The sequence below is a fragment of the Telopea speciosissima genome, chromosome 4 (genome assembly GCF_018873765.1).
Source record: "Telopea speciosissima isolate NSW1024214 ecotype Mountain lineage chromosome 4, Tspe_v1, whole genome shotgun sequence".
Classification (NCBI taxonomy): Eukaryota; Viridiplantae; Streptophyta; class Magnoliopsida; order Proteales; family Proteaceae; genus Telopea; species Telopea speciosissima.
In genome coordinates this window covers 508,676-518,827 of record NC_057919.1, presented here as the reverse complement: position 1 = coordinate 518,827, position 10,152 = coordinate 508,676, and the positions used below count along the sequence as shown (strand labels likewise).

At 40.0% G+C, this 10,152-nt stretch overlaps 1 protein-coding gene across 1 annotated transcript; it reads left to right on the top strand.

The window, feature by feature from the left end:
- Positions 1-316: 316 nt before the first annotated feature.
- LOC122660450 (magnesium transporter MRS2-3-like) lies at positions 317-7,395 on the top strand. Its single transcript, XM_043855757.1, has 3 exons — positions 317-1,026; positions 1,243-1,486; positions 7,066-7,395. Exons 1-3 carry the CDS (start codon positions 905-907, stop codon positions 7,351-7,353), a joined length of 654 nt encoding a protein of 217 aa, XP_043711692.1. The 5' UTR covers positions 317-904; the 3' UTR covers positions 7,354-7,395.
- The last annotated feature ends 2,757 nt before the right edge of the window (positions 7,396-10,152 follow it).

Genomic DNA, 10,152 nt, shown 5'->3' with positions numbered 1-10,152 from the left:
TAGCCTGGTCATGCTTCCCACTAAAACTGCCAATATTGACCAAAAATTATGTTCATTTTCTGGATTTTGAAAATCTGCTCAAGTACCTCTGAACAAAACCATATTTAGGAGTCTTATTATAGTGAAACTTACTTGGTAGCTGGCTCTTGCCTCCCTCCCTAAATATGAATATCTCATGCTGGGATGTTGGGGATTAACAGACCCTTTGGACTTTATATCCTGTCTCATAAAAGGCATGGTTTAAAGACCACGGGCTTCCGCCTCGTAATAAGAGGCTTAGGCCTAATTATGTTCTTTTGAGTGATGGATAGTTATGTCAGTAGTTCAGTTAGATTACAAAATTGTTTTTTCATTATGAAAGGGTTCTTCCCTCTTCTATGATACAGTTTGTGAGTTCTGAAATTGTGATTTGAGTTTGGAAACTCTACTGTTTCTTGTGGAATTCTCCCAGGGTAATGGCCTGGTCATTTGGCTTTTCTTATGTGCTTCTTCTTCTATTCACAGCCAACTGCTACTGAGTTAATTGATATCTGTATCTGTGTCTCTGACTTTTGGCATCAGACTAGATCATTCTCAGACTTCACCTGTTTGCTGCTGTTCTGGATATCTGAATTTGTTCGTAGAGTTGTTTCCATTATTCTGTCAATTCTATATTACTTCTATAGTTCAGAAATTCAGTTTCATAATTTTTCTCCTGTATCTGTTTTAGCAATAGCTTTTGGGCTGCACCTAGTTGTCAAGGCGTTGCCTAGGTGATAGGGTGCTCCTTGAGGTCTAAGGTGCAAAGATCAATTGTGACCATCCCATCTTATGTTTCTGTAAGGTTCATTTGGAGTAAAATTTTTATCTTATTTTCCAATAGGTCAGGGATGAACTGGAACACTTGCTGGATGATGATGAAGATATGGCTGAGATGTATCTTACCGACAAGATGATGCAGCCACACCTTGATGGATCATCTTCTCTTTCCTATTTAAATGAGAGAGATGGCATGGATGATGTTCTTCAGGCAGAAATGGATGACAGGTGCACAACTTAATGTTACATTTTTGGTGGATTTTCCTGTTTAAGCTGCTTTGCTTTTTTGGGGATGCCATCTGAGTTACATTATTATCTTTTCTGCAATTAGTCTTGATTGAAGTTCTTAGTTATCATCGAAGGAAAGGAAGCTCTGCACTCATTCATTGAGTGATTGCAGTTGGGGGTTTTCTTCTTATTCAGATTTTTCATCTTAAATTTCAGGATTGCAGCTGAAATTTCATCAGAGGCAATTGAGGTTCCTAATGACTATGAAGGTGATCTTCAGAATATTGATTGCCGAGACCATATGTTTGGCCTGCCTAATGCACTTACCAGAGATGGTTGTGGGACCCATACTAGCAGTACACACAGTGCCATGAGTAAGCACATTGATGTTGAGGAGCTTGAAATGCTGTTGGAGGCATACTTTGTGCAGATTGATGGCACACTGAACAAGCTATCCACGGTATGTGACTTCACTTTGCAATTTGATTCTTCAACTTCTGAGAGTTTGAGTATTTTATTTCCTGCATCAGGTCATAGTTCAATCACCTTCCTTTTTCTTCTTGAGAACACATGTTTTTTTTGGGTGAAATAAAAATTCACTTTTTCTTGAGTTTGTGTATTTTATTTCTTTCATCAGGTTATAGTTCAATAACCTTCCTTCTGTTTGGTACTTCATATTACTGTTTATTTTCTATTGATTTCACTGTAAATTCTTACTGCTGAATGATAGTTGATTCAAGTTTAGCTTCTTCTTCTCGTCTTCTGCTACGCTATTGTGGTTCCTGATTTTTAATCTTAGGGCTTATATATATCTATATCTATATCTATATATCTATATATATATATAATTAAATATATTTCTGAATTTTAACCTAAATACTGTTTTGAGCTGATTTAACCCATTTTATTTCGGTTATCCATTTTGCTTGCATGCTGTCTGACATACTGATCTATGTTCTTAGTTTCTTACCCCGTGCTTTTGATTACATCTGTGCATCAGATACTCGTCTAGGTCTGTTTAGAAAATTTCTTTTGGAATGCTTGAGTTGTATGACTTCTTCAGGTTTCTTGGTGTTTATGTATCCTGTCATACTTTCTATTTTAGTATTGAGGTTGACTATTAAATGGATTAGGGGTTGATCTTATATATATATATATTTATAGATATTTGATGCGTCAGGTAGGCAGCCGACACCTTAATCTATTCAGCCAATCTCCTTTTGCATGGATCTTATTTTATGAGTGTATTAAAACTATTAAGGATTCCTTCCTGAGAGATGAGCTCTCCCCCTCCCTCTTCTCCCCCTCAGGCCCCCACCCACCTCCATCCTTCCTCTCCGGCCACCACTCACCTCCACCCTTCCGCCCCACTCACCACCCATCACTACTCTAACCCCTCACCGCCCTCCACTCACCCCCCTGCTGCCCCAAAAACCTGGTCTTCTCTTTTCTCTACATCATCCCCTTCTTCTCGAGCTGGTCTCTCTCTCCCCTTTGTCAAACCATCTCAGGAAGGATCCTCAAAGGTTGCTCACTGCCCCCAAGACCTTCTTTCCCCTGAAATTGCTAAATGGAAACTCTGCCTTGTTGGCCATTTTCTTGGCTCCCAACCACCGTTTCAACATTGTTAAAACTTTCCTCACTAAGCAATGGAAAGCTCAGGGTGTTCTGGATAACGGCGTCTTCATCTTCTGGTTCTTCTCAGACGACGTCTTCGCATGCGCTCTCGATGAAGCCTCGTGGCTTGTCGGCTCTTTTCCCATCTTCCTCAAACAATGGGACCCCCTTATGCAGCTCTAAAGGATCAACCTCAGCTCCATTCCCCTTTGGATCACTTTACCTGGCCTGCTGTTCCATTACTGGAGCTCTGAAGGCCTCAGCATCATTGGCTCCGTCATCGGCTATCCCCTCTACACTGACGCTCGCACCAAACGTATGGACAGGCTCACTTTTGCCCGAATCTGTGTAGACATCTCGGCTGACTCTCCTCCTCCTTTGTCAGTCTCTATTGTCGACGACGACGGAATCAGCTTTGAGCGGCCTGTCCGATACAATCGATACATATCTACACTTGATATGATCGATGCAAAGCCATTTATTGTCATTAATATGTATCGACTTGTATCGATATGTTTCAAGATGTATCGGCCGATACGGCTTGATACATATTAATACAAGTCGATACGCTCGATACAAACTATTTATCCCTAAAGTTGACACAGCAAGCTTTTGGGCAAAAAAAAAAACCCAAAACCCAGGTCTAAAACCTTGAAATCTTGCTTCTACCCTCGATTTTTCACACTTACCAACTTGGGGCTTCCAATCAACACTTGAAAACGAATGAGTGGAAAAATATCATCAAACAAGCTGAAATAAAAGATTGAAGGAGTTTTCAAGGGAATGGTATGGGTTTTGAAAAAACTAGATCTTTTTGTTCAAATCATGCTTTTTAGCTCTAGTTTCTGCTATAAATCCTTGGGTTCAGGTTAAACTACGCTAGTAAATGTATCAAAGTCGAACATTTGCAAGGATTTGAACTCAAATCCAAGATTTTTCAAAGAAAAACAAAAATTTCTTCCATAGAGCTTTTTTTTTCCCCTTCCAAAAATCAAGTCCGATATTGGTCTGGTTATACATTATTCTCCATTTTAGTGTTTATGCATGATAGAGTGACTCTATATTGCTTGTTTATATTGTTTTTTTGTTCCAAAAGTATATTTCCATATGTATCTTGATCATTTCCATTTATATCTGTACCGTTCGATAAATAAAGAATGTTATATAGAGGATGATGTTGCTCATAGAATTAAAATAGGATGGATGATGTGGAGAGGTGTGTCCGGAGTGTTGTGTGATATGCTTATTCCTTTAAAGTTTAAAGGACAATTATATCAGACTATCATATGACCGGCTATGATGTATGGTGCGGAATGTTGGCCAGTTAAGAAGTGTCAAATAGATAAACTAAGTGTAGCGGAGATGAGGATGTTGAGATGGATGTGTGGCAAAACTAGGAAGGATAAAGTAAGGAGTGACCATATTAGAGCTGATTTGGGAGTAGCTCTGATACATGATAAGCTACGAGAAAGTTGTTTGAGGTGGCATGGCCATGTGCAATGGAGGCCTTGGAATGCTCTAGTACATATGAGTGATTTGATCCAGATTGAAGGAACTAAAAGAGCATGGGGCAGGCCTAAATTAACCATATAGCTTAGGCCTTGTATCATGTATGACTTCGAATAGAGCTGATTGGAGAGCAAGGATCCATGTACCTGACCCCATTTAGTTTGGATAAGGCTATGTTGTTGTGAAAAAATTCATTACCAAAGAGGAAAGGAGATACGAGGAGCCCCCATAAAGGGGGAAGAAGAAAAACAATACAGAACAACAGGTTAATAAAGCAAAACCCAATCCTCAGGAAGAGGAGGAGGGCTGTAGAATGAAGAGAGGCAATCCCCAGGCCAACAATATGCCTATTACTTGGGGAATCAACACAACGAGAGGTGACCGAAGATAATTTGCTTCTGATATCAAAAGAGATGGGAGTCCCAAATCTGCTGGAAGGATCTAGAACTGGAGGACCATTTCCTGAGGTTACGCTCCATCCATAAATGGTTAATAGCGGTACCAAAGGCAAGCTTACCCACCACATCACAGGTTGATTTACTAGAAAAAGTCATATCCTTCTAAATCCATTCCCTCTGGAATGGGAGGATCCTTCGCCTCCTTGGCCAGCATTTTGCCTGGAGCCCTTAGAAATGGTCCACATCTTCCAAAGCATTCCAACAAAAATGGCAGGAAGGAGAGACTGTAATCTGATGATGAATGAGGAAAGATTGCATTGGGAGGCAGTTGGAGAGGGCCCGCCAAATAGTGAAGTTGTGATGAGGAATGTGGTTCTTAAACTAATCTAACTTGCGCCAAGAGGAGAGGGGGGCCACGAGATCGGATGAAATCCCAGGCTGCTTTGGAGCTGAAAAGACCTAAAGAAGATATAGACCAAGCAACATTATCTCCCCTACCATGAGGCCTTCTATTGATAGAAGGCAAGGCATTACAGACAATGGATAACAGGGGGTGGGGGGGAGGAAGAAGGCCAAGGGGGGCATTCATCATGACTAATGATGTCTGCAACCATGGACCACTTGGAAAGGCCCAAATTGTAAATGACTCTAGCACCAACAACATGGAGGAGCATGCCTATAGGGTGCCAATGGTCAAGTCAAAGGGAGGTGGAGGCACCATCATCTCTATGGGTGGAAATGGCCCCGAGAGCAATAAGCCGAAGCTTCAGAATCTTACGCTAGACCCAGAAAGCATTAGAGATGGAAGGAGCAGTCCATATAGAATCATTGCGAAAAGGGCATGAGTAAACCCAATCAACCCAAATGCTTTTTTTTCTTGGACAAAAGCTTCCATATCAGCTTTAGAATACCGGCTGAATTAAATTTTATGATTCTTTGCAAGACTAGACCTCCTCCATCCTTGGGAAGATGAACCACAGCCTAACTAGTAGGGTGAAGGAATATAGACATTTCAGATCCTTTCCAAAGGAAATTAGACACAAGGGACTCCAACTCCTTGATGGTGGATTGAGCCAAGCCAAAAATACCAGACTAGTAGATGTAAGATGACTGAAGAACTGATCTGATCAATCCAATCGACCCGCATAAAAGAGAAGCTTGCCTTTCCAAAGCTAAAGCTTCTTACGAATGAGGGCAAGCATAGGAGTGCAGTGGTAAGCTGTCAACATGGACTGAATCAAAGGCAAACCCAAGTACTTAACTGGAAGGTGGCTGATGAAGAACCCTATCTTCTCAATCAGACTAGCTTGTCAACATCTGAAACCCCAGCTAAGAACAACAGAGATTTGGAGGGATTAATACAAAGGACCGACAACCCCTCAAAGTGCTGCAAACAAGACATAATGGTCTCAAGAGAGGCTATTTGCTTTGGAAAAATCATGAGATCATCCATGAAGGCAAGATGAGAGAGCTTAAGAGCCTTGCACTTGGGAATGGGAGAAATAAGCTGTGCTGATCTGTGCAACACTGAATGCTTCTGGAAAGGGCTTCAAGAGCTAGGATGAAGATGAATGGAGAGAGAGGGCCAGCCCTGACAAACACCCACAGAAGAGGCACAGTAACTAGCCGGACTACCATTGACCAAAACAGAGAAGCATGGAAAGGAGATGCAGTGATGGGTCCAATTGACAAACACTGGGGGGGAAGGCCATCTTAAGCAAAACTTTGGAAATGAAGTCCCACCTTAAGGAGTCAAAGGCTTTGTGGATGTCGAAGAGTAACACATGGTATTCTGTTCCAAAAGATATTTCTGTTAATTATTTTTTCTCTCCTTTCAACTTTTACACAGATTCGGCCATGGGTGCGTGACAGATTTAGGTTGGCATCATCAAGCCATGAAAAATAAAATAATAATCAGAAAGAGCAAAAACACAGAGGGGACTATGAAGTAGTGTAGTGGGCTTCCCATCTTTGAGAGAGAGAGAGAGATGAACACTCTGGTGTCGTCATAGGTCACTGTGGGACAGAGAGAAGGGGTGGGGGAGAGATACATGAACTTATAGGTGTTGTTGCAGGTCACTGTAAGAATTGCTGCTGCAACCCCTCCTTCCATCACTTTTGGCATTGGTCGAAACAGAAGAAAATGTTTAACTTGGCTTATTTTTTTCAGAATTTTACCCATTCTTTTTGTATTTATTCTTCTCTGTCCTCCTCAATTGCTAGGGTCTACTGTTACTTTTTATTTTTGTATTTGCTATTTTTATAATCAGCTGAAATAGTTGATTATTGTTTACTGGTTCTTGGGTTATTTACTGATTATAGGAAAAAAAAAAATAAGAATAAGAATGATCTGGTTGATTTTGGACATCACCAGTAGTTTATGGTTTATTTGAGATAAGATTATATTGCTTTATTACTCTTGTTCTGCTTATTGGCTATGTTGGAGACAACCATAGTCATTTTACTTTGTGGTTCTTTTCTACGTGTTTGGTTTTCCGGTTGTGCTGCTCGGAAGCTGAGGGAATACGTTGATGACACAGAAGACTACATAAATATCATGCTTGATGACAAACAAAACCATCTCTTGCAAATGGGCGTCATGTTGACAACAGCAACCCTTGTGGTGAGCGCATTTGTTGTAGTGGCTGGTATATTTGGTATGAACATCAAGATGGAGTTGTTCAACAAGGAGAAATCAGGGATGCCAGAGTTCTTGTGGACTGTTGGTGGTGGTGCTACAGGCAGCATTTTCCTGTATGTGATTGCCATTGCTTGGTGCAAGCACAAACGCTTGATAGAGTAAGTATTGATTGATTGAAGCTCAAATATTCTAATATTCTGATCACCCTTTGGACTGGATACACTCGTGGAGGCATGTTAGTACTTTGCACTTGGTGGTGGTTAATAAAATCTAGGTGCACGAGTGCTCTCTTTAAGAGACAACAAAGAAAATGGTCATACACAAACAAGTATAGCACAACCACCCCAAACAGTGTGTGTGCAGAGCTGCAGACAGATGGAACATTGATCTGGCAAGTACACACTACATGTACCCAAGTGGGAATCCATACGGGCAGGTTTGGTTTATTCCCCCCCCCCCCCTCTCTTCCTTTGTGGGGTTGGGGTGGGGGGGAATGGGGCATATTTTCTGTTTCATGCTTCTAGTCGTTGGATAATTTTCTAACAACTTGGATCAATACATATGCCAATATAAAGGTATTGTATGAAAAGTTGTAGGGAAAATTTCTCACTCCCTTCAACTTACCTCCTATTTACTCAAACTCCCCTGTCAAAAGTTCCACCTTTGATGCCCCCTAAAAAGTGACTTCTTACCTTTCCTTCTCCCCTGTTATTTTGAAATGGCCAAAGTACCCCTCATTTTCACCTCCTAACCGGTTATCTCTCTTCTCTCTAATTTTGTTTATTTATTAAACAACAGTATTGTTTTAATTTGTTTTTACTCTCCTCTCTTCCCCTCTTCTTCTGATTGTGCCCCAACCCCAGCCCTAACCGGGTTTTAATCCTCTCCAATTCCCTAAAACTATGCACTACTGCAGTTTGGGGTGTGAGGATGTTGACACATGGCAGTTTGGACATCCAATGGTCCGAGTTCATTGACTTCCATTTTTTTGTCTTTTCTTATCCTACTAGTTTGGGGTGAGGATGTTGGCCATTTTAGTATAACACATTCCTTCTTTCAATAAGGGTTTGACCCTTACATTTTACACGTGTATTAAAAAAAAATGTATAAAATATTTTTGAAATATTTTTTGCCCTTAATTTAAAGAATTTTGGGGAATAAGACAAGTTTCTCAAATCACCATTTTGGTTACAACAGTATGCACCCATTTTTTGGAGGCTGAGAGCCTGAGACCTTTGGAGTGGCCTTGGAGCAGTTTATAACTGGAACAGCATGCCCGTGCCATCTGCCTAGGTGTTAGTGCCATCAGTCTAGGTGTTATAGCAACCAAAGCCAGATTTAGTATGATTTCTATTTCAATTTCAAATTGGTTTCATGAAATAGTCAACAAATAGATTTTTATTCCAAAAAAAAAAAAAAAGATTTTTGGTTGTATCAATATGAAATATTTCAAGAATAAAAAAATCTATTTTGTAGTTCAATTTTTGAGAATAGATTTTATATATTTCTTTGGGAAGGGTGGTGATGGTGGCGGAAGCGGGGGCGGGGGCGGGGCTGGAAAGGTGGTGGTGGTAGCAGGGTAGTGATGGTGGCATGGGAGCGGTAGCGGTGGTGGGGTCATCGTGGTGGTGGCGGCGGCATGGTGGTGGTGAGACCATTAAGAGAAGAAGGGTGATGTTTTATTTTTAACATGAAATTACTACTTTGCCTATCAAATCAATGTTCTAAAGAGCAAGAGTGAAATCAAATGAAATAGAAATTCTGAAAAACAGCTCTTGTTTTGGAATTTCTATTTCATTTGAATTTTATTTCACTGAATTAAGGTGCAAAAATCAAACCAAACAATTTTAGAAATATAAATCATCCTATGAAATTGAAATATAAATCATACCAAATTAGGCCCAAGTCCAATATGCATTTCAATTTCTCTTTTTTTCCTCCCGCCCATCCTTCTAAATTTTTTTCTTATGCAGAAAAGAAAAGTTATAGATTAGAAAGGAAAGAATATATAACAGCAGATACATGAGTTTTAATCTTAGTACCACTTGCATGGTTAGCAAGAACATGAGCCAATGTTATGAAGGATCCATCATTCTTCAAAATACAAAAATTTGGATATGTACACAAAAAAGACTTTTAATGTCCCATAGAACAGGAACAGTTCCCATGGTCATTGACAAGAATGTTGATCCAACCAGTTCACCAAATCCATGCATCTAGTCGTCCTAATTATCTTAGTCCTTACAATCCTTGGCCTCTTGTACTCTCTCTATAACCAAAATGGGTCAAAATCATAATAAACTTTGTATTGGAAATAAGAACAGAGCTCCATCCTGCCTTGTCAGTGTCCTTAATAAAACTACCATCGCATATTATGATTTATAACAATCGAATCAGATGGTACTAGATCCATATAAGTAGGGAAATTATCAATGTCACCCCCTGACGTTTGTCTATATTTTAAAACACACCCATTAACTATCTTATTATCAGCATCACCCCCTGTTTTACCAAACTAATTCCACAGACTCTCTACTGTTAGTTAAGAACTGTTAAATGGTGATGTCAGCAATTTAATATTTTTTAAAAGATAATTTTGCCCTTCTTAATGGATTAAGTACCTAATCTACCCTTTTAATTATAATACCCACAAACCCTTCTTCTTCCTTACACTCAGCCGACCACTACCAAAAACTTCATTGTTATCGAACTATGAATTTTTATCCTTTCAATTACACTGTCCGTACTTGACCATCAAGTACATCTAATAGAGGAAGGTGGACCCCATCTCAGGCAATGTGTTTGGGCAGAGGGTAGGATTGTCATTTCTATCTCCTCTATTAGATATACTTGAGTCAAATACGGGCAGTGTAATTGAGAGGATAAAGATCGCCGAACCCCATCCTTTTCATGTCTTCTTCTTATCTCTTACCTAACAACTCATTGACTGAACTCTCGAAA